This window comes from Ammospiza caudacuta, chromosome 5 (assembly GCF_027887145.1).
Source record: "Ammospiza caudacuta isolate bAmmCau1 chromosome 5, bAmmCau1.pri, whole genome shotgun sequence".
In the NCBI taxonomy this organism is placed as follows: domain Eukaryota; kingdom Metazoa; phylum Chordata; class Aves; order Passeriformes; family Passerellidae; genus Ammospiza; species Ammospiza caudacuta.
The window spans coordinates 62,662,798-62,688,118 of record NC_080597.1 but is presented as its reverse complement, the minus strand read 5'-3'; the positions used below and the strand labels follow the sequence as shown (position 1 = coordinate 62,688,118).

The window sequence follows — 25,321 nt, the reverse complement described above, 5'->3', positions numbered from 1 at the left end:
ATTTAGTTTCATGTATCTTAAAGGAGTTCCTTCACATTTAAATGCATATAAGTGCAAGCAGAATTTATTTTTTTCCCAATCATCCTCAGGGTACCTTCCAAGCAATTTGATTCAAGTTTAGACAGGTGAAGCAGAGCTACAGAAGAAAGGACATCTCTCTGCAGCATGTTATTTCCTTACACTAATCCATTCAGAAACCTGCCTTAAAATCTAATTTGGACAACTTTGAGGTAATAAAGGGGAAATGTAACTGGATACCTTCAACCCAACGGGCCCACTATGCACTCAGCATTGCTGGTAAATCAATGGGGTCACACAGGATTTACCATGGGGTCTGAGGGCAGCAGCCATCACTGGTGATGAGTGTGCAACACCAATGCAGGCTGTGCTTCTGCCTCTATGGCTTTACTGCTTGCAGTGTCTCACTTGCCACAAAAATAAAAATGACTGGAGCCCACATGTCTGTCTGAATATGGATAATGGGAAATAGCAGGATTATTTCCTGAACTATGTGCCCAATACAGTGGCACAAACATCTCACTTGACCTACACATAACTCCACTTGACTTACAGGACAACAGCCCTTTCCAGATATTTGTTTTAGTTTCAGTAGAAAAATAGCTTAAACCTGTGACAACCAGAGTTTGTCCGCACTACTGAGATTTCATTAAGTCACCAAAGCCTTGCCACCAAAAGTACAGATCTGTTTCTGGGCATATGTCCTGCCTGAACTTTGCTTGTCAGCCCTCTCTTCTCCTACAAGCACCAAAGACACTGGCTCAGTCCTAGTGCAGAAAGCAGCCAAAGCTGCCACTTGCTGCTTCCTGGCCCACTGTAGCAATGAGCATGCAGTTCTTCTCAATTCGTAGTTCTCTTCAATTCGTTGTTTTTTATGGCTTCTTCTAAGAGGAGGTGCTTCTCCAGGGCAGAAATGCATTCTAGAGACAGCATTGCTCCTCCCCAATCCCTAATGAATGGTAGGCCATTTTCACTTCTGCTAGCTTTTCCTTTGGCTTGCATTGATTTTTAAGATAACATTTATGCACCTCTGATGGTGTAGTATAAACACACAACATTTATCACAGTATGATAAAATTAAGTCTCATTTAAATTTAAGCAAACATTGGCTTGGAGGCCAACATTCAGGCTAGTGCCAATCTTTTATAGTAGTCATAAACTCTGGCTTTTATAACTGATATGTTGACAAGCTCCTGCCTACGACAGTGAGAGCAATCACCACAAACCGCTACAATCTGGAGTACGCCCGGCATCACTTGTTTACTGTGCAATGTCAGCCAGTAAATTAATGAGGCAGCAAATACCCATATAAAATCACTGAAGTGCATTTCCAAATGGCTTGAGAGGATCTCCTGACTTCAAGGAGGAATGCTGGACTCAAGTGAAAGCTCACCTGCAGAAAAGGTAAGCTGGATCTGCTCCTCGATGATCTCCAAGGCAATGAAGTCGTGCTTCTCGTTGAAACGCCCATTGTAGAGGAGGAGAGCGTTCCTCTCTCTGGTTGCAAACCTAGAACACAGAGACATGGAGTTAGCTTGTGCTTAACAGCTTATGGATTAAAGACTGATGGTCAAGTCACCCAGAAGAAAGAAGGCATTGTGTTTAGCAGATAAACAAGCCTTTGAATCAATCTGCAGACAGAAAATTATAAAACTGAGGAGTCAGCCGCAGGATAAATCTACTCTTTCACAATCAACAAGGCAAGCAGATGGAAATTACAGAAATCTACTCTGCAGAGATCTGCTGACCCTCACGAGGGCTAAAATTAGGCAGACACAAGATGCAGCAGCAGTATCTGACACTCACCAAACAGTAGCACTTACTACACTCTGCAAACAGTGTGACAGCTAGAAAGCATTTTCACTTCAAAGGGGGATCCTTGCTGCCTGCTTGCTGTCTAAATGCTACAGTGTCCTGGGATAGTCATCAACTGACTAAAAAAGCCTGATGGAGGAGTAAGGGGAAAGATAAGAGTTACTTTAATAATGCCATGTGGAAAATCAGAGTTAGTCAATCAACAGGTCAGTCAATTGGAAGAAGGAAAATCAACACTCAAATGATTTCACTAGATCAGCACCAACAGGTGCATTTGGATTTTGTTTATCTTGTGCTACTAATATCGGATGTATCTTTCTTGCAGAAAAAGGGGAAACCCCACTTTTAAAAAAGCCTACTTTTTTATGTCAGCACAGACCATTTTTAAAAAATTTCTGCTCGTTGTATTTTCTATTTTTTAATTGAATTCTCTTATCTCTGGAGAGTTGCACACAGCTTTCATCTACTCAGAAATGCAAAAAAAAAAAATTACACTTTACATAAACATTTTTACAAATATTAATATTAGATAAAGAGAGAAAAAGAGAGAAACCGTGGGAATTTCTTGCGCTTCCCAATGGCAATTTAGTCTGATTTTGTATCTTGAACTTCAGGAAATATGCCTGATTTAAATTAACCCATTTTCCTACAAATGAATGAAATACTGAACACAGCTAATGAAATGAAATCTGTCTTCCACAGACAGAAGAAGTCACTCTTGTGCCTGTCATATCATGTCTAATGGCAAGACTCTCACGTGATGCAGCAAAACCTGCATTTCAGAGAATGGGAATGAAGCAGTATTTTAGAATACTAGGGTTGGTATTTGAAAGAAAAGGTTCCAAAGATAAAGAATAATTTTTACCAGAAGTTGTTTGTCAGACATATGTATGCTGTGGATCCCACTGAGTAGAGACCTTTCAGAATTTGAGCTACATGGAAATGGGAAATTTTATTCATATATTTTTTAATGTTTTTGAAGGATAATGAATTGTTCTGGTTCAAAAAACAGAAGTCACAGATCTGATATTTCCTGTAAAATTCAAATTTCAAAGAATATGCTTTATAGTCCATAAAAATATTGATTAATGTTTTGATTACTTTTAATCAGTTTTGATATACATATTTATTTCTATTTTTATCATAGTATAATGGTATACAAATAAAATGCAAACAAAATTAATTACAACAATATCATTGAAATATACCAATATTATCAAAACATGGATTTAATTTTCACTTTTCACCATCAAACATTCCATCCAAAGGAATACAGTTCCTGTAAAACATTTCCCAAGACTATTTTTTCATGGATAACTGCTTCATCCAAATGTTTTGATTACATCTGTGCAGAATAATGCTAGTGCTGCCTCTTCAGTGGGCAGGAAGATTTAGTCTGGCAGCAATAACAGGAAGCTTAGTTCTTTTTGAATATATTTTCTCATTTTCTTACAATTTCCTACAATAATTTTAAGTATGAAACCATTATTTATTACACTAATACATTATTAAGCCATTTTGTACATCTCTTTATCTGTGCTCAGTTTCACTCTTTGCCACTAGTCAAAAGCAACTTTAATATTATACTTGTTAAAAGCACTACTGCTTTTGAACTTGTCTGGTTGTCACCCACCAGCTGGGGGAAAAAATGCTGCTTTTTAATAGAAGGGATATGTTTCATTTCATGACACAGGAAACAAAATACTCTCTTTCTTACAGAATTTTGCATAAATAATGAGAAAACCTCTCCACTAACAGTGTCTCTTGAGTGAAGGAGTAGTAAATGTTGGAATTAAGCAAGGGAGGTACATAATATTGGGAGCAGAAAGACATGCATGGTCAGTAAGCTAAATACTTAAAAAGACATTTTAGTTATGAGACTGGACAAGGCAAATATTCTACTCTTTGCTAGCAGTGGGTCATTGAGGCTGAGGGAAGCTGGACTCCTTGGGATTTTACAAATGCTTCCAAATCACAAAATGTGTAATGGTAAATCATCATCGTTAGCAGTCAAACTGCTAAATCTTGCAGGTCCTCACATGATGTTTTCCTCCTCCACTGAAGGATTAATAAAAGCCAAAGAAATAGCTAGTGTAAATAAAAGTGAACTTCAGGTATGAAAAGCTAAACGTGTGGCCATTCCAGGCAGTGGGGGGTGAACCTCATAATGGCCTAGAATTCTTATAGTCACACCAAATGGAGTAGGCAGTGCTTAGCTCATGACTAAACAAGCCATTGTGGTTCTAAAGATGGTGAAGAAGCCCTGGTGTAAGGACTACCCTTGTACAATACTTTGCTATTTCTCAATAAACCCTACACAGGGTATTTGAGTAATTTTAACTTAAAGCACCCTAAACGTCAAAGCTCTCTTTCCAAAAGCCTGAAAAATGACACCTCATGGCTGAGGGGACAAGTCAAGGGTAGTGCAGGCAATTCAAGCTGGCAGCCAGCACAGACTGCACCTTTGTTTGCTCACTGTGGGTCTGACAAATCCAACAGAGCCTTTTGCTCCTTCGTTTTTCTGTGCACTTAGACCTGATGCTCTAAAACAATCTTCACAGGCACAGCTCTCCCTTGCCTTGGCTTGTGTGCAAACCACATCTGTGCTTTCTGATTTAACCAAAATTTCAAGATTCCATAAAATTTTGACTTTAGGATTAAGGCAGATGAAACATAAATGGTAGAAATCATAAAATGATAGTTTGCATTGGAAGGCACCATAAAGACCATCCAGTCCCAGCCCGCTGCCATGGGCAGGGACAGCTGCCACTAGACCAGGTTGCTCCAAGTCCCATCCAGCCTGGCCTTGAACATTTACAAGGATGGGGCATTACTTATTTCTATTAACCAAAGTATTTACATGGGGGGGGGGTCTCTCTGGGATCTTACCTCAGGAAAGTAAACTATGCTAAAGAACAGTACTGAAAAACATGCTGTAAAAAACTGACCTGGCTCCTGACAGATATGAAACACCAGGGAGGAGACATGAGCCTGAAGCCTGTCTGACCTCCCTGAGCACTTTCTCTGGGCAGATACACACACAGCTCTGCCCTTGCAGCTGCTGCTGTACCTATCAAAAAATCCCCAGCTCTGCTCTTTGGGGTCAATAACACATTTTGTGTTGTTTACTCAGTCAGCTGTGAGGGAAAACCAAAAGTCAATCCTGCCCAGCTAAACCATGGGAGAGCTGCAAACCCAGCCCTTCCCCAGGGAAGAGGCATCTGTGCACCTGGAGCTCTGGCTCCACACCAAGCCCTATGAGCCATTAAGTCTTCTCCAGAAGGGGGGGGTTTTCCCTGGTGAGGGAGAGCCCTTGCCCATGGCTGTGGCAGCTATCATTTCTCCTCCTTGCCTACCTGAGCACCCCCAGGGCAAAAGTGAGAGCCCAGAAGAAAACTGTCCAACATGTGGATGTTGGGGCAGGTGGGATGGGGATAAGAACTAGTACCTGGGAGCTGGAATGGGACCAGAAGCAGGACCTGGGTGTGAAGGCCAGAAGGAGCTAAGTGAGCAGCTGGACCAGTTGGGGTTGTCCCAAAGCAAGAGCCTGAGAAGGATCAGACTGAGCTCAGCCATGGCCTGACATGTCCAGGTCCTCTCACAGGTGGGGAAACAGGAGATGGGAAGAGTGCTAACAAACAAGGAGCACAAATGGTTTGGTTCTGAAGCTGGGCTGAAGGTCAGGAAGCCAAAGGCCCAGACAGTACAAGTGTCAAACCCAACATTCACCCCAGCACTGCTGCAGCTCAAGGCTGGTGATGGGTGGCCAGAGTGGTCCTAGTATCTCTTCTCCCCGCTCCAACAGGGAAGGTCGTGAGTCAGCAACAGAGAAACATGCACAGCAAGGCAGAAAATCAAATCTTTCAAATAACATGCCCTTCTCACAGGAGTCACTCTCAGACATCCCTGCAGTGACCTTCAGGGGCAGCTCTTTGGTGGCCACCAGTACATGACAAACAGTCCCAAGCTGAGTGAGAAGCCGCCAGCCCCAGAACCCTTCCCGCTGGGACTCACATGAGGGAGACGGTGAAGTGGAAGCGCTGCCGCAGCCCCTTGAAGGTGATGAAGGACTGAGGGGGGAAGCTCCTGGTGGTCATCTCGCAGTAGGGCCGCTCGTACTCGCCGGGGGGGCACTCGCACTTGAAGCCCCCGATGAGCAGGTTCACGCAGGTGCCCCCGTTCTTGCACACGCCCGGCGCGCAGCGGCCGGAGCGCGCGTTCACCTCGCACGACTCTCCTGCAACGGGAAATGCAGACGTCAGGGAAGGGGGCACCTCAGCCCAGCACCAAGCTGAGACACTCAGCTACCCAAGGGGTTCTGCTGCAGGTCAAGCTGCTTCCAAACTTTTGCACCTGATTCCCCAAGCAAGTGAGTTACAAGCCTGTGATTGCTGGGGGTAAGAATGCTGCATCTTCCTCAGAATGCAGAATTTTCAGAGGCGTGTGGAATGTGATTTGCTGAGCAATCCTCTTGCAAATATCCAATAACATTGGCCTATGGTTTTCAGATTCCTTGGCTGCTTCCAAACTGAGTGACAAATACAGACCTGGTGACAGATCTAGATGGGAGGAGGTAAAACCCTGCACATTCTCTGTCAACCAAAATATGTGGAAATTGTTTTGGTGTGTCACTATAGTTGGAAATTGTGTGAAACAGATAAATGGTTTCACTTTGTCTCAAATGGGATTTGGCTTTGCTGCCCATGGTGGCAGCAGGACATGGCTGAGCTCATGACAAAGCTCTCAAAATGTCTATAGTAACAACAAGCAGGATACAGATGACAGAGAGATTGCTTCCACCTTTTCCCACACATGCATCCTGCAGGTGATGACAATTTTCTGAACCCTTTGGAGAAGGGCATGTTAACTCTCCATAAAAGTTATGGATTTTGTGTGCCACTTGCTAAGTTTTTTCATCCCTAAATAATTTATCTTTATTCATCCCCAAAGCATGTAGTAGGATGTGTTAAATACAACAGTAAAGAATGCAGTGTCTTGCTTTGTATGTATGCCATGGGTTTCTGTCCTGTGCTTGCTCAAAATCTGAGAATGAATTCCAATTAAAAAAAAAAGTACAGAGGATATTAATTTAAAAATATCTGCTGTGGCTGGGACAAAAGCAGCTGCTGGATTATCATTGCACAGAAAGCCAAACCCTCTGTGAGAGTTAATTAGTTAACATTGGTGTTTTGACATGTGTATTCTTATGGTATGTTCACATCCCACATGTAAAACTGTTCAGAGAAACTGGAGGTGGCATATACAGTTGAATTGAACCCAGTAATGGTGCCTGACAATTAAATGTAGAAAGATACTACTTAACACAGCCAGCTGAAGGAATACATTTCTAACACTTCAGTGTTTGCATCACCACTGCCACCAGATGATAAAATTACATTGGGACAGGCTCTTTACAGTGCTCAGCAATAGGACAAGGGGCAACAGGCACAGACTGAAAGGCAGGAAATTCCATCTGAGAATGAGAAAAACCTTCTGTCCTTTGAGGATGACAGAGCACTGGAATGGGCTCCCCAGAGAGGCTGTGGAGTCTCCTTCAGTGGAGATATTCAAAACCCATCTGGACATGATCTTGTGCAACTTGCTGTGTGTGACCCTGCTTTGGCAGGAGGAGCAGAGACCCCTTCCAACCCTGACCATTCTGTGGTCCTGTGATTGATCCAAGCACAGTTAAAACCGTGAAAACACATTCCTGCAGGAAAGTAAAAGCAGCAGGAGCTGTGGGCAGTGACTCATTAACAAAGGTAAATTTAAATGGAAAGTTTTGTTCCATTTAGTGCTCCACAGCCCAGCCCCCACAGGTTCCCACGCCAAAGCTGCTCACAGTGGGAGGCTGAAGGCAGCAGTACAGTGCACCCAGAGCTGGGGCTGCAGCTCCCTTCTGTGCCAGGCTGTAAATGCCATGGTTTGCAGCTGGCTTAGCCACTGCCCCAAGGGCAGTGATCTCTGAGATAAGGTGAGGTGGGCAGCTTTGTGGTTTTGGCTCTCTGGCTTTGCTGCCTTTTTCTTCTTGCATCAGCATCACTTGCCTTTCAGACCAGGTATGGCTTAAGCTGGCAAAATGCAGGAGCAAACACAAGGCTGCTGTGATCAGGAGCCAGGCACACCCCAGCCAGGTGGGGCCAGCCCTGGGGGATGGACCTGCTCTGTGCATTACTCTGAACTAATAACCCACACAGCCTTGAGTCCAAGCCTGTGCTTAGAGCTTCTCCCCTTCAGCACTCATGTTCCTATATTCTCACTTTAATATATTAAGTGAAATGCTGTGAAAATCACTTGATAAATATTTTCCTGTTTCCATTGATGAGCTCTACATATCAGGCAAGATTATGTGAATACACTTTCCTTAATATTTTTAAACGCTCTATAATGTGTTTCTTTTGGAAAAAAATGTATATATCATCCAAGATATCCCTCAGTATACAGGATATGGTGCACACATGCATCAGATGTTTTAAGAGGACACTACAGCAAGCATTTGTTGATGAACCACTGCATAAACACAGCCCTTATACACATATCTTGTGTACCAAAACTCTCAAAAAAGTGGAAAAACAAAATTCCTACAGAAAGAAAAAACAGAGGTTTGTTGTTTTAAAAAAAGTAGTAGGATATTTTGTGAAATAACTCCCTGACTCACAGAAGAATGTAATCTTCAAGGCTTTCTGGGAACAGAATGATGTATTTTGTAAAAGCAAATAACACGGAGGCTTGAATACACAGAGAGAAAAAGGGTGAGCTAAAAGGAGAGATTCCTGGCATTGCAGCATGCTGTGGAAATGCCATGACAATACAGAGGTGAAATATAAAAGCCTAAGCTGGAAGTCATTGATGGTTCTGTATTAATTCTGTGATATAACAAGAATATATAGACTGTTTGTTTAGATACCTATACAGGCATAGAACTATTTAAGAGAAAAGCCTACAGAAAAGTTATATTGTATTGTTTTTATTACTTCTTTTCATTATGATGTGTAAAGAAGTAAATTAAAATAATATACTTCAAGATTCTTTGTCCCATATTTATTCGGTTGTAGCATCATGGATGTCCCAGTTACTAAAATTATTCTGAATTCTCTTAAGTCTGTAATGTAAATGAGAATTGCATTTGATGCATATTCTTTGATGTTGAATTTTCATATTTTATGTGTATTTACCAAAACATATTAAAGTAGTGGTTTTGAAATCTCAACAGTAAATGCAAGGTGTCACTGTGCTTTGAGGCACAAAGGTTACCAAAAAACCTTTTGTATTTTAAACTTAAAAACCTTTATTACCCTTTTCTCCAAAAGTGCGTGGAATTATTTAGAAACAGAGTATTTTTGCCTTTTGGAGTAGCCATCTTAGCAAGAACTGGACGCACTGCTTTGATCAGGACTGGCAACAGAAGGTACCTTTGTGTCACCCTTGGGTTTGCCACTTCCCAGGGCAGCCACCTCCCCTCGGACACAGCACTGTCCCACAGCTCTGCCCTGCAGGATTTTTGAGGCACAGCCTAAAAACCATCCTCAGAATTAGAACCAAAGCCTGCATGGACTTGAAGGAAGAGCTGGCTGCTGGCTGGAGCCAGAAGGCCCTGAGGGAAGAGCTGCTTGAGGAGCAGGGGAGGAAGGAGCTGCCTGTGCCAGCCCTGGCAATGAAAAGCGCCTGTGTGCCTGCTTGCAGCGCAAGGTCGGAGGGCTGGCACGTGCCATCAAAAGGGTGGCCTTACAGTCTGCTAGGAAAAAATAGCACAGAAGGGGGAGAGCTGCTGTGCAGTGAGGTCTGGAGGGGCTGGGGTGATAAAAGCGCAGCCCAAATAGCTGTCACACACAGCCTGGGGTCAGTCTGTGAGACTGGGGATGGCGGCATGGCTCAGCCACTCACCCAGCCTGTGAAACCCTCCTTTGCTCCTCACAGCATTTCCTTGGCTAATATAATTTCATTTTTCACACTGGCTTGCATTTTAGGAATCACTGAACAAACCAGTTACACATCACAGCTCTGTGGGATCCAAGCAGGGGATGTGAAGCTCAGCCCCTCCAGCTGCTGAAGCTAAAGCATGCACTCTCAGATAACATGGGCTGTGGATGCCTGTTATCTGCCAGCAGATTCCTGGCCTTTGAAAAATTCTGCCTTGCCAGAAAATGATTTACTGTGACATGCCAGTAGCTGAACTTATAGCCTCCCAATTAATACTGATGCCTTTTAAAGCTACTTGTGGCTTTTCTGCAGCCCTTTATGTAGTGCTTCCTGGTTTTAAAGCCCTTGAGATCAAAATGTCATAGTTGCTTTGGACACTGCAAACTACTCACAAACATCCTATCTTTAATACATACCTATCCTCTTCGATTTTAGGACTAACGTTATAAAGATGTTAGTCATAAAGTTCCTGTTAAGTTTATGTAAGTGAGGACACCATGATAGCAGGTGCAAAATAACAAGAACAGGCAAATACAAAGGCTGGCTAGATTTGGTCTTTCTCTGACCAATTCCAAATAAAGTAATGAAAGTTTAACTAATAAACAATAAATGGTGATGAAAAAAGTGAAAAGAAATAAAAATAAGCTATCTTAAAACTGAGACAATAATCTCATAATTGCAAATGCCTGGTGAGCTGAACATTGTGGGTTTCAGGCAACACACTGGTGTGCATCAATGAGCTGGTCTGTGCAGAAATCTGCAAAAATTGTGGTTTTCCTGATGAGTTGTTTGACTTTACAACAACAATGTAAAATGTTTGAAAGCTTGCTGGAAACAAGATGATGGCATCCAAATACATACAGAATTCCTCTTCACATCAGTTTACTGCAGTGTGTTTCACCAATACACTAGTTTAGGGACTAGTCCTCACATTTTTTTACTATTCTCTGATTGTATTCAACTGAAACAGTACATTAAATATATATTTACATGAAGCAGCAAATTTGCACTGATGTTCTGTTTTCATAAGTTTCCCTGGACAAATGAATTTTTTACTCACTGTCTGTAATTGTTTGAACTGATTCTTTTCTCCTTTCCTCATCCTGCCACTCGCCCTAGACACGTATTCATTTTCTCTATGCTTATAGTTGCTTTGTCAGAAAAAAGGAAAGGAGAATCCATAATAATTAAGGCAAAAGGAGAAACAACAAGAAACAGAACAACTAAATTCTTAAAACAATTCCTATTGACCGTTTGCCCTAATAAAGAACCAACTATATTAAAAATGCATTTGCTGTCTTGCACATTATGGGAAATCAATCCTCCTTTTCCTCTAGTAATTAAAGCACTACTAACCTTACATGACAATTGGCACCAAAGCAATCAGTGCACTAAGAAATAAGAAGGTTGTTAAAAACAAATTAGCTGCAGAATCAGCTTGGAAATCTCCACTGGGACAAGAGATAGAGGATCCTGTGCTTTGGGGGTGGTTTCGCCATAGTTCAGAGAGTGAGAGTCCCCTCCTTTCCCCAAGCACAGTGCAGTTTCCTCCCCCTCCCTTGTGCAGGCATTCTGTAGATGACTGATCTGTAGAGCTAAGATGGCAAAACAACATTCATTTCTTTATTGAAGCGTTAGTGATCTTCAGATTAAGACCCTTCTAGAACTGATGGGATGAATAGCACAGCAAGCACATGGGCAGGAGGCAGGACCATGCACCCAGGAATTCTTAGAAAGGTTTAATTGTTATGGAAACGCAACTTTGAGCCATTTTAGATGGCTCATGTGTGAGTCCAGTGGCTCAATGCTTGCCTTAGGAGAACTGAATCAACATCTCCAGTAGATACCCACCTCTCTCCACTGATTGTACATGGATGTACTGCAGGAAAATTTGCCTAAAACATAGGTGCAATTCAAATCATAAAAATTAGCACTGGATTTTCTCCATAAAGGGAAATTCACGACTTGATAAAGGGAAATTCATGGGGAATCCATGCCCATAAAGGGAAATTCAGTGGCTCTGTGGTGCATGAGTCTGCCCTCAGAACCTACTGGGAGGTCAGCTTTACGTCCCAGCAAACTGGCAGCAAATGCCAATTACCAATGAAAAGTGACACAAACTAACTAACTAACTAACTAACTAACTAACTAACTAACTAACTAACTAACTAACTAACTAACTAACTAACTTCTACTGGGTTTATGAGAGAAGTTAGAGAGCAGCTACCCAGAAACATTAGCCAGCTTATTCTGAATGATGGAGACACTGGATCAAATAGAAGTTAGAAGCCACTGGTTTACCAGTGTGACAGAGATTAATTTGGGGACAACTAAATTCATGTACCATTTTCCATGAGTGACTCAGAAGTGTTATTTGAGTAGCAGACATAAAATCTGGGTTCCTTAGAAACCAAGGGCCAAACTCCTACTGCTACTTCAGAGAGGCCATGCAGACTCCATGTTATTGACACTGATGGGCATGACTTTGTGAGGTTTCTAAATGACACTGCTACTAAACCTTTCAACTTGAAAATACATTTTGGTCTTTTCTTTTACACATTTATTTATGTTTTTAGAACTGGGAGTGATCTAGGTTAATTAAAATTATCCCAAACCCTCTTATAGGGAGAAACAGCAGCTTAAGGTCTATTTTAGAGTTTCCCTCCTTTCTTTTGTTTTCTGCTTCCTTTGATGCTTTCTGACTTATAAAGTCATATTATAAGAAACAGGTTAAAGTAAAATAATGCTAAATACCTACATAGTCCTACTCCACACATACACACTCAAACTGCTGACTTGCAGTGACAGCTTTCCTGCAGAATTTCAGTTGCTAACCATTCCAGATTTCATATTATGTATTTACAGGAGAATAACCTGACCTTATAACACTAAGCAAAGTAACAGCAGAAACATTCCTGTCACACTATGCGCATAGCTTGCCAAGCAGTTCTCTGAGGTGATATGTAGAAATGATTCCCTAATAAGATACTCTAGAAATCAGCCTTTTATCTCTGGATCTGCTTTAGGTTTTCCGTGGGCATAAGCACTAAGCTCTGAGCTGGTGGGAAAAAACTGTGCAGATACCACTGCTCTTTTGGATACAAACACATATCTCTCATACATCTCCTTTACCATCACACTTCTCCCTTCCCTGTGCTTCCATAAAGTTCCCCCTAGGCATCCCTGATAACTCACAATTCAGATTTTCAGAAATCCTAAGACTCAGCTAAATAAGTGTCCTAAGATTTTTAATAACGAGATGCTTTAAAATAATAAATGTGAGAGACTTTTTACTTCATTTTATTTGCCTCTGAAGCTGTGGGTGTCATCTGCTGGCCCCAAGGTAGATGAGAGCTCTTGGTGGTCAAATTCCAGCCCAAACTGTCTGTTCTGAGGGAACTCCTATTCTTACTCACACCTCAACAGGATGATGCTAGCCTGAGCCTTCCTAGTTCCTCTTCCCACCAGGGTCCTCAAGGAAAACCTCTGCACCCTGGCTGCTCTGAATTCCTGCAAGCTCCTGGGAGGAGAAGCAGGACCACCATGAAAATATCCCATGGGCCAAACAGGCAAGGGAGAGGCCAGGATCCCATTCTTCTTGCTGATCCTTCCCCACTGGAAAACAAGCTAAACTCTGTTATACAAAAGCAAAAGCAGCCAAAGCAGGTCCCCATGTCTCAAGCTGCTCCAGGCTGTGCCCACTGGTGCAATGCACATGCAGAGCAGCCACTGCAACAGTGCCTGGCCCTTTCACAGCCCCAGACCAGGCCAGGATCCCAGAGCAGCACCAGCCTGAGCAAAGATGCTCCATTTTCCCTGGACTCCTCCCCTTCTTCCCTGGTCACACAACAAAGCAAAACAAAAGACACCCTGCAGAGAAGGATGGATGGATGGATGGATTGATGATTTGGGTTGTTTTGTGCTTTTGCATTTAAATGAGAAGGAATAATTGGGGGAGGTGGGAGGGAGAAGAAACAAGCCTGAGGAGGATTAGTGATATTTGGGGCACATCTGTTGGAGAAATGAATTAGTCTGTGGATTCAGAAATTATGAGCATGTTCTCAAGAAGATATATACTCAATGCTGCATGATCGCTGAACCTCACTCTCCTGTGCAATTTCCACCAGTGCCAGCAAGAACAGAGCATAGACAAAAGTCACAACTGAACACCTGTGTTCCCTCCCTTGTGTATTTGTTGAGGATTAAAAATTCCCAGGCATTAAGTTTCCACTCTATCTACACCAGGCAACTCACTTTTCACCTTCCAGCCATGAGGCCAGAACAGTGTGAGCACTAAAAGTGAAACCAAGATTTATCAGGAGTACTGTGTTTTTTTTTTCCTGACAGCACCATGGTGAGCAAGGAACCAGATGCCACAGTAAAATATTCCCCTTTTAAGAAAACACTCAATTCTGAAGCCCACCTTACGGTTTGGCAAAAGAAAAAGAGGTAACTCATGATTTTCCAGCCCACGGATTGGTGCCAATACCTCCAAAGGAAGCCCCAGAGGGTTGTTTTGCAGAGGTGGGGCACATGTTCAATGGCAAACTTATGAAAAGACACCTCTGTGTGAAACCTGGGCACTGGGGTCCTGCAGTGGGCCAGTGGGCAGGGTGCACACAATGTCTCTGCTTTCCCCCTGCTGCCTGCTCCCACTGCACCAGACATAATCACCCCCAGGCTTCTGAGGAAATGCTGAGGAAAAGCACTTTTTTGGAAGGCTTTAGATGTGGTGGAGGAGAAAAACCCATAGAATCCCAGGATGATTTTGGTTGGAAAAGGCCTTTAGCATCCAAGCCTTTAGCCTGCCACACTTACTTAACAACAAAATTGGCCCTATGGGGTCCAGTGGGTAATTTCTTGACATCTTCGTCTTTATTCTTGGCTGACTTGACAATGGTTGCTAAGCTCTCTAAATTATTGAACCTTGTAAGGTGTCATCTCCTTCTGCATTTGACCTGTAAGGTAAAGCTTTAGAGACCTTTTAGGTTCTGTCTCTCTCACAGAGCTAAATGCAGTACAAATCTACACATGACAAAAAAGAAATTCATAAAAATGTCCTGTTTTGTTGAACTCTGTGGCAGGTTTTACATGTAAGACAATTCATCATAATGCAAAATGCAGTGATTTGGTGTGAGATATGGTGATGAAGCAGTGCCTTTCAATAAAAGCCTAAGCTTTATCTCTGGATGTATTATCAGGGGGATAACATTATTATAGATGTCAAAGATAAACCTCAAACTAGATTATGCCATTGTGTCTGCAATTTACATTATTACTTGGAATAAATCTCTTCCTAAAAAATCCCACCTTAAAACTGGTGAAGAAGCTGGAGGTGTAAGAACAAAGCACCCCTTTGCATAACACATTCATTTACAGAAGAATATCCCATCCTCCATCTATTTTTAAGAGGCACAATCACCCTCTACCTTTACTATAGATTCATCTGATATTATATTTTGTTTTCTCAGCTCCTCTGTGCCCCTTGATTCCTCTCCAGGAGTGTTACTTGAAGAGGGGCACATGGAGGGAGCCAAAGGCTGGAGTAGGCACCGTGGCTGGCAGGACAGATTCCCTTTGGGACACCCTTTGCAGGCTGATCCACATTTGCATCCCTGCACGCCTGCAGGCACTCCAGCATGGGAACCACCTGCCAGGCCTGGTTCTCACCTCCTTCCATGGGCAGCAGTGGGGCAGAAGAAGGGCAAAGGCTCATTGTGCTTCTGCTCACATGACAACAAAGATTATTTCATGCCACAGAGTTGCAATTCTTCCTGGGCACCAAATGCCACCACCAAGACCATTAACTCCACAAGGCTGCTGTTCCACAGGCTGTTTGGGCCTCCCACTGGGCTTTTCAAAATACATTAAACTATTTATGTGAATGAGGAAAGCAAGCAAGGCGTGGCGGCAGGGGCAGGGGTGTGTGTGCAATAACATCTTTTATCAACAGGAACTCAGGAGCTGGAAACCCAGACACACTTTCAGGCACCATCAGGCTCCCTGCTCGCTTTGAGCCTGGTTTCCCTAAGCTGCTTTCCACAGAGATCACCAAAGGGTTGCAACTCCCAGTTCCCAAATTGGTGGGCAAGAGCAAAACTCTAGCACTTGTTTTTGATCAAGTTAGCATCTCAAAGCAATTAAAAAAGGCAACACATCTGCAAATAACTGCCCTCTGAAAGAAGACGAAAAATGAAGGCTAAAGAATAAGCAGAAATGAAGATCAGTGTTGTCCTTTCAAAGGCAAACATTGCTCTTCTCTTTAGGAGAGTTCAGCCCTTATTTCACTAAAATCCCACTTAATTTTCTCCATGTAACTGTTACAGACAGGATGATTCAACTCACAGGAGACAGAACACAGAAGCCATCTCCCCCTGTCTCCAGCAGCCTGCTGGGACTGACAGCACAAGCAGCTAACTCTGCATGTCTCCATTAAAGGAGCGCTGGTGAGAGCCTGCTTTTTGTGTTTTCCATAAAATTAGAAGTTTTCACAGGAAAATCTCACTATCCCATTTTCAGTGTAATCCAATGCTATGGTAAATATCATGGCAATTCAGAACCAGGCAGGCCCCAAATCAAACCATGCCCCTTCACACCCTAAGGTGGTCCCAGAAGCTCTGGTGGAAAGAAGCGTAATGGCCAATTAGTGAGAATAACTGAAGATAAGCCATAAAATATTAATAACACAACAGAAAACCATGCTTAAAGTCAATCTTTAGTGAATGTTAGAAAGCTGGCAGTTCAGCTTTATATTTTATTTTATATGAGAATTATCAGCTTAAAAGAAAGGTATACTTAAGAGCACTGTCTGTCCTCACTACTGTGAATTGTAGTTCAGTGGTTTAGCATCATGGGATAGGCAGAGCTGGCAAAACAATCTGATGCTGGTCAAATTCTCATTGTTATACATTGAAAGAAAATTCTGAAAAAAAAAACCAATCAAAATGCCCCTTTGCTTGTCAAATTAAAAAGATTAAGGTTAAAAATATAATCCTGTAATCTTATGTTTTGGTAGCCTCAAAAATATTTAGTACACAGCACAGGAACACAAACTGAAAACAAAAAGCAACTTAACCAGGGAAATTGACTTTTTCTTAATGAGTCATGAAAAAGGGATTGTAATGTCACACACATCTTGTACAGAAAATCTCAAAATCCATGTGTTTTTAAACATACAGAACAGATGGACATTCAAAAGTTACTTTCTTAAAAAGTGTTTTTAAATGAACTCTTAAAAAATTAATCCAGACAGCTTTCACAGCTTGTACTTAACTCTGCTTACAGCAGCCCAGTGAATTAAAATTCAGCCTTTTTGTTAAATACCATTCAATTTTAAAGTAACTTTAAGTGATTACCATCTTATTAGAGTTAATACACTTCACTGTGTCAATTAGAATGTGTTTAATTATTAATATAAGGCATTCATCTTCCTATCTTTATCTTCCTTACACACATATGCACATCAGTTGTGCTGACCCTTTGAAGCTGGCCTATCTAATTAAAACATGCTTTTTAATTATACCATATGAAAATGCTGTATAAAAGGTCTCATAAGCTTCTCTGTGGAGAATTTGGGAAGGAAAGTATCCTGATGTTGAGCTGTAAGAAGCGGGGGTTGAGCGCGTGGCTCTCTGGAAGGCGCGATGGGGCAGCGCACACAACGCGCCCCAGGAGGAGCGGGGCTGCCGTGCAGGCACTGAACCATGGGGCTCCAAACAAAAGAGCATTTGCAACAACAATGAAGTTGTGGTTCCCACCACGCTCTGCACAACTGTAATTATCTTGATGTTCAAGGCCAAGTGCCTCAGTCTGGTGCTCAACTGTCGACACTTTCAATCATCATAGCACAAAGAACGCAGACACAAGCAACTATTTCATGGTTTTTTTCCTTCCTAAGAGGATATCATCCTGATACCCTCCTCTCTGCACCCAACCATCCTTCCTGCCACTTTCCCATTGTTTATCCACTGATGAAAATAAAAATGTCTGGTTTGGGAATTATAAATATATGTACAGAAGTCCAACATGTTTTTCACAATTCAGTCGTACTGCTTCCCAGTTTTGTTTCCCAGTTTTTTATTTGCAGACAGGAGAAAAGGAGCTCCATTATCTTAATCCTTGGAAGGCAAATATCTTTTTTGTTTTGGAAGATCTAGAATATTTCACTTCAGATGCCCTGGAATTTTTTTTGTTTTGTTTTCACCTTTGAAAGGGTTTGATTTGCTATGAACTCTGTGAGGGGATTTTCAGAACATAATGTAGGCTGGAAAAAAACACTATCTCATTATGATTTTATCTTCTGCACAAATAACTTATAGGCAAGTTTTTGGGTTTTTCTCCTGGTTTCTCTTCTCCTTTTTTCTTATCTGATTTGTTTTCAGTGAGAAAAAACCACAACCACTTAAGGGGTATCTAACATATGGGTTGTTTTGACATTTAGCAAGTGTATTTAGCAAGTGTATATAACGAGAATGCACTTGTGCAGCTTAAAATTTTATCCAGCTAACCTTTTTGAAATTTAACAATGGGGAAAATCCCCCCAAATCTTACATTACACAAGGCTCAACTTGGCTAAGTTAATGAAAACACAATTGTAAACTTCAGTCACAGAAATTTGCTGTAGTTTAATAAACTGCTATTTAAAATATTTTAATGAAAACAAGCCTCCCTGTGTTTAATTCCTGTCATATCAAAGATCTGCAATGCATATATATGTTCACAATTATGACGGTGTGTGGGAATTTAGCTACATCAGTGGGGAGGGGTTTTACATGTACCTATAAAATTATAATAGCAAATACCTTCACTTTGATGAATTCCACTTCCCACAGTGAAGTTTTTTTTTAATTTCAGTTTGACCAATGATGATAAGAAAATGTGCTATAACAAAGGTTTTCAAAAAGCCTGGGAGAATTGTGACTCCCATTTAGGTGCGGTAACAGAAATACCATCAATATAAAAAAAGGAAAATAATTCAAGAAACTGCTCATAATTGACAGAGCAATGTCATACACAATAAAATACAATAAAAGAGATTTCACATGCGCTAGAATAAAGGGAATGCTAAATTTGGAGCAGGCTATTGTTAAGCAGGCTGCCAAAAGGAAAGCTGAGGTGCTCACTGTGTATTCTCTGCCACTGGACACCACTGAGAGCTCATACTCCCAGCACATCTCCTTGCCAAGGGGTGGGAAGAGAGGTCAGTGCCAGAGGCAGGCAGGCACCCACACCAGGTCAGCAGCTTGCCCTGCTCACACAGAGCAGGCTGCACACAGGAGCTTAGCTGGGCATCGTGTCTGGGTCAAATGTGCTCTTTTCACACAGCTATTTAATGAAATTCAACTTGGAAAAAAGAGACTGAAATTGATGTTAGCCACGGTAGAGGGCTTGGACTAGCTGATCTTTAGAGGTCCCTTCCAACCCAAAACATCCTGAGGTTACAGCTGGCCATCCGGGCTAGATACTGAACACCTGCACTGTAGAAGAGCTGGGGCAGCACTTGTCCCTCAGCTGCAACCCTGTCCCACCACAGTCTGTGCTTGCAGGCCCCTCACGTCAGCAAGGCTTGACTTTGTACTGTACAGCCCACAGCCAAAAACCCACAACCTTCCCTCCATCTTCCCCCTGATCTCACAGACACCAAGGGCAGCAGGAGCCAGCAAGTGTGAAAATGTAACCGTGAGAATGGAACCACCCTGAAACAGGTTACTGCCAGAGTTATCTGGTCACTGAATTCTAGCTATATGCTACTTTTACTTTTTTTTTTTTTTTTTTTTTTTAATCAAAATCTGGGGAGAAAGTGTAAAATTATCAGCGATAGACTCTTTGGCTGACAAATGAGGGGAGTGGCTAAATGAAGGGAAGAAGCAGCCAAGCCCCACAGCTGTCTTATGGAGAAGCAAAAGAAGATAAGCCATAATCAGTAAGGAGGATTTCCTAGGCACAGAACTGTTTGGAAGAGCTGAATTCATAAGTATATTGGAGATTAATTACTAAGGGAGCTCCTGAAACCAGAGCTAAGTGATTGCATTGGTGTGTGATCTGCTGCTTCCTTCTACTAAGCACCCACGGTGCCTCCACTGCAGGAGCACCCAGCAAGAACATGAGTCCTGTCAAATAATTATAAAACTAATTAAAAAGAACAAACACAACATGAAGTCTGCAGCTAGGTTTCCACATGACAGCAAAAGGACTTTGATCAGTGCAAATATTTCCATGGGCAAGAAAGACAAGACACAAGGCTCCAGATGAGGCATCTGAGCCCCCAGCACTTGCAGCAGGCCAGCTGAATCAAAGAGCATCCCACATGCAGCACCTTGGGGTGAGGGCAAGGAGGGTTTGGACATGGCTGAGGAAACTGTGGAACTTTAAACAGTAGCCAGTTTATGTACATCAGGAGGAGGGTAATGCGATAAAACTCTTTGCCTGGGTTTAAGAAAAAGCATAGCAGATTGCTGTGAAGGCTGCAGGCCATGTACAGCATTTGAGAGCTAAACTGTCAACAAAGACACCACACTAATCCAATTAGCAAAGGCTCTTTGCATCCTGACAAGTGAGCGTAGGTTGAAGATTAGCAGAAGGACATGCCCTCCAGATAAAAACCCACCTAGAGAAATGGTAGTGAGTCCTGAGAATCTGATATAAACTCCAGATTTGCAACATTCATCTCCTGTGACTTGATGATAGACATGGACAGGAATACTATCAACAGAAACATGACAATAATAGACTTCAGAATTTGACTGAATTTTTTTACTCTGTTTCTGTTGTTTCACTTATATTCTGGAGGCAGCAGTTATGCAGCTGTGACATCTGGGCCACAGCCCCAGTGCAGCATCACTTGGATCCAGCTGTAAGGCTGTGGTGTGCTGGCCCCATCCCTGCATGCATGAACAGCAAACCTTGCCACAAAAAGAAGCAAGGACCTGTTTTAACATGCACAGCAAATCTCAGAATTAAACACACCAGGTGAGTGGGTGTACAGACTTCTGCTGAGAATCTGTGTCAGGAAAGAAATGCCTTTCACAGGGATCCCCCCCAGGTTCCCAGCCATGGGCAGCCCAGCAATGTCCCTTCCTCAGCTGCTCTTGACTTGCTTTTGGTGCAGTCCAGGACACAAGTGGCTTTCTGGGCTGTAAGAGCACATTGCCAGCTCACATCCAGCCTCACAACCACCAGCACCTTCCTGGCTGGGCTGCTCTCCATCTGCTTATCCCCAGATTGTATTGGTACCAGGGATGCCCCAACCCAGGTGCAGGACCTTGCTCTTGGTCTTCTTAAACCTCATGAGATTCTCATGGCAACACCATGCATTTCTTGAGCTTGTCCAGGTCCCTCTGCATGGCATCCCATCCTTCAGGTGTGTGATTGCACCACTCAGCTTGGTGTCATCGGAGAAATCTGCAGATGGTGTGCTTGATCCCTATGTCTATGTCATTGATGAAGATAATAAATGACAGTCTGTTCCAGCTTTTACACCAGTCATGCTCTGAAAAGTGTTTGGAGGATTTAAACTCTGCTTCTGGACCATCCATCTCCCTGCTTGTGGGGCCCTTGCAAGCTACCCAAGTGCTGTAAGCATTGGGGGCTTGGAAGGGGCTGGGAGGAAACAGAGGCACCTGGCTGTACACAGCTGCTGCCAATGTGGGGCACAGCTTGCCATGCCTACACCAACAGAGATAACAGAAAAGGGCTGATGAAACAGCGGAAGTTGAAGAGGGATGGAAAAGACTGTGTTGGGACATCAGCCAAAGAGTACTAATTGTAAGGATGGATCTTACAAGCAAACAATTATTTATCTTTCCATCAGATGTAAAAAAGCTGCATGGAGTCAGGTCCACAGCAATCAAAGGAAGTGGTGAGGCTGTTCTGCAGACCTAGTTTCACTACAAGCATCAGAATAATGGCATGGCATAGCACTGCTGAAAAATAAAAAAAAATAGAAAAATGTCTAAACCTTCAACGCTGTCCAGACCTTCACTGGCATGCAATCACCCTCCACAAGCTTTTTCACAATATTGCCATACAGACACTGCAAGGTAAGGCAACCAGGTATTCCACTCGAGGCACTGAGAAACAATGAAAGTTAGTCAGCACTCTTCTTCAATTTTTCCTGCATCCAAAATCAACAGAAGAACTTCATAAAAACCCATTAATAGTTCAAATTCTGGAAATACTGCAAATCATCCAGCACTCTTAGAACTCTAATTGTATTTAAACTCTTAAAATTGACTATATGTTTTTTAGAGTATTAGACCTTGCCTAGGCTTTTATCTCTTTAGTATGTAAAACCATGTGGAGCCCAGTAGCGTAACTCTGAAGACCTAGACTAAAAGATACTGTTAAGGCACCAATGATACAAAACATTTCAGTATCTTCATTGTGTTCCCTCAATATCTGAATGAAGACTCAGAGAGATGATCAATGAAGCTGTCACATGGCAAGGACAATGTCCTTACATTCATGGCAGTGTTTGTGAATGACAGAATTTCTTGTTTGGTGTTTTATATTAAAGAAAAACTTGGTCACAGCTGCTTGAAAATGTTGTCAAAGCTCCACAGGCCAGTAAAGATAACCCTTGTTCATACTTGCTGTCACAAAACCACAGCCTTCCATAAGCTAAACAAGGAGTTAAAGATGCAGTGAGGAAGGAATCAAATTTAGATTTGCTGTGCAGGATTTGGCTGTTACACACCTGTGATCCCAACAAGCTGCAGAAATGCAACTGAGGGTGGAATTTCAGACCTTCTTGCATGAGATAAAACACTCATTATGACTACTGTGGCTGCCAGATTTCTCTACCTTAAAGCTGAAATTCCCTGAAATAAATCTCTCTGACCTGAAAAAGGAGAATCTGGTATCAGAGTGAGCTGAGAAATTACTATCTGAAGAATGGATATAAGTAAAGATAAAGCAGAAGATATCCTCACGTTTACTTTTATGTTCTATGTTTGCAAGAGCCAAACACTGAGAACTTACTAAGCAATATGATTAGGAACTTCTGGCAGGATGCTGAGAAACCAGCTATAATTACCTTCTTATGACACAAAGTTTGAATTCATAGCAGGCACATTAGATGTAATGATTCCTCATGTCAATATGGTATCACAAATACAAATTAGGAGGGAAAAAAGTGTAACATGCAGAAAATCTCTAATTGCTGTATTTGATTACCAGAAGATTTACAGCCACATAAGATTTCTTCTCTCTCTGAAGTGAAATCCAAGGAGACATGCAAAGGATATGGGGAATTCTCTGATGATCTTTTCCCCCTACAAACTGCTCCTTGCTAGGGGTTGCATAGCAAAGGAGGCAGAGAGAATGTGATAATGCTAAGGAGAACTGTGGGAACATTGAATTTCTTTATTTCAGGAGTTGGTTTCTTTTCCCTTAGAGCGCTCTTGTTCTGTGTTGATTAAATTTTGCTTTTTGGGAACATGACCATAGAGGAGAGCAGTGTTGGTGGCTGCTGAGCAGGAGCACCACGAGAACAGCACTGGAGGAGGCACCGCTCATGGCAGGGCAGGAACAGTGGGAATTCACACCCAAAAATGTTCTGATTTATGGCCACAGTGGTGTGCTCTGTAGGAGGCACCAGGATGGGGCTGGAAGTACAGCTCATGCAGGAACTGCTGTGGCATCCATGCCCCTAAAACAGTGCCCATGACATGATCCATTTGCACTTCAGGGGTTGCCTCCTGGGGAGTACAGACAATTCCACCTGTGTCTAAGCCTTCACCTACAGCTCATCTCAGCTGCTTCTGCAGCGCTCAAAGATACATGAAATGAAGCTGGAAAAATTATACAGGCTTTATACAGTGTTCAATAAATTTGTTTGCTTAACTAAAATTACATCCTTTAACCTTTAGTCATGCACACAGCTCTCTGCCATCAATGGCTCAACTATTAGTGTGTACATTGCTCAGTTCCCTACACTGATTTGTATATAAAGAAGTTAGAGAGGTTGTAAGTCTGGAAACAAAAAAAAGGATTAAAAATATATGTACTTCCTCACTCACATCCTTACATCACAGGAAGTGAAGTTCATTCCAAATCACCCCAGCCCAGGCAGTAATCAGGTTTCAGAAATACCTTGTGGAAGCTCAGTTTACCTTTGTGCCCGTAACAGAAGACTCCTGAAGACAGAGAAACTTTCATCATGTATAAATGACTAACAATTACATGGAACCAAATGGAGGGCTTCAAAGCAGGGTGGAAAAATGGAGGGAAATTCCATCCTATTAAGAGAGGACATAATTGTCTTGTACAGGAAATAAACACTATATTTTTAGCAGGTGACTAGTTAGATAGAATCAGTACAGGGTTATGATTGTGTAGTGATTTCTCATCAAATTGCAGCCTATCTCTCCAGAGAGATGACAGATCTTGGTATTTTCTTATAATTATTTTTCTATGTAGGCTCTTAATTGGGAAATGGAAACATGAGAGCTCCCAAAGTAGGCTGCATTTCACAGACTATTACCATTCATATTTCATCTTTTACAATTAATTCAAAGATTTGTAGGTGTCTCATACTGGTATGTTACTACACCAAGTTAGTACCATGGTAAAATTTCAGTAATACCAGAATCTTCCAACCTTCAGACTTGGCAATTCCCTGCTCATTCCAATTTATGGCCACTGCATTCCATGAGCCAACACACACTGCTGCTATTGAAACCAACCTGTGCTATTTACATATCAAATAGATAGAAAATCTGGAATGCTGTAAACAATAAATTCACATCCAAGCTGAAAACACAATGATTAATAGTCATAAACTGAACTTGCAAATGGATATGAATATATTTAAATTATTAAAATCATAGGTAAAAAAACAATACTTAAAGGAGATTGGGACAAAATTCAATAATGCACCTTCATTAAATATTTCTGGTAATAGATTTCTTGTTGATAACATTTTTAATCCTGCTTTGTAAAAGGGTTGAAAATCAAGGAACTAATGGCCACCATATGTGGGTAGATGTTTGGGTTGGATGAACAAAACATTGTTATGCAACATGGAACCTAAAAGCATCAAAGCAACTTCAACCAACCCCAGAACGGATGTCAAATTTCTACTGCATTCATCCACTGATAAGCCAGAAATATTCTACAATATTTGCATTGATTTTTGGGATAAAGTATTCCAGAGCCCTCTTTATCATGGTTGGAAGTGTTTTTCCCTGGCCAATCTGAATGTGATCAAACTGTCCTTCCACAGAAGAAAGTGGTTTCACTCAAGTGTAGCTAACTCTGAAACCTAAAGACAGCAAAGCTATAAGCAGTGCTCCCTCCTTAACTTCTGACCACTTTAATATCCTGACAGCAGGACAGTTAATTTTTAACTCAACAACTATGCACTGAAAATAGACTTCCAGATCAAATCTTTGTGTAAGAATAATATGGTGCTTCTCTTCTAAATATGTGCTGTTTGTTCTGACTACAGCATTAAGTATTAAACACATTCATCAATTATTAATATAAGCTTATTATCTTTCATTCTAAAAGTGTATTTAGCCTTTTTTTTCTGCAGATTTCTAGCAAGAGATTCTAAAAATGTGATGGA

General features: G+C 41.8%; 1 protein-coding gene across 1 annotated transcript in view; it reads right to left on the bottom strand.

Moving 5' to 3' along the window:
- The window catches only part of CELSR1 (cadherin EGF LAG seven-pass G-type receptor 1), a 164,900-nt gene that overhangs the window by 69,392 nt on the left and 70,187 nt on the right, over positions 1-25,321 (bottom strand). Inside the window, exons 3-4 of the mRNA XM_058804814.1 lie at positions 5,848-6,070; positions 1,412-1,527 (exon numbers count right to left, since the gene is read on the bottom strand). Coding sequence (XP_058660797.1) covers positions 1,412-1,527; positions 5,848-6,070 — 339 coding nt within the window. The remainder of the gene's footprint in view (positions 1-1,411; positions 1,528-5,847; positions 6,071-25,321) is intronic.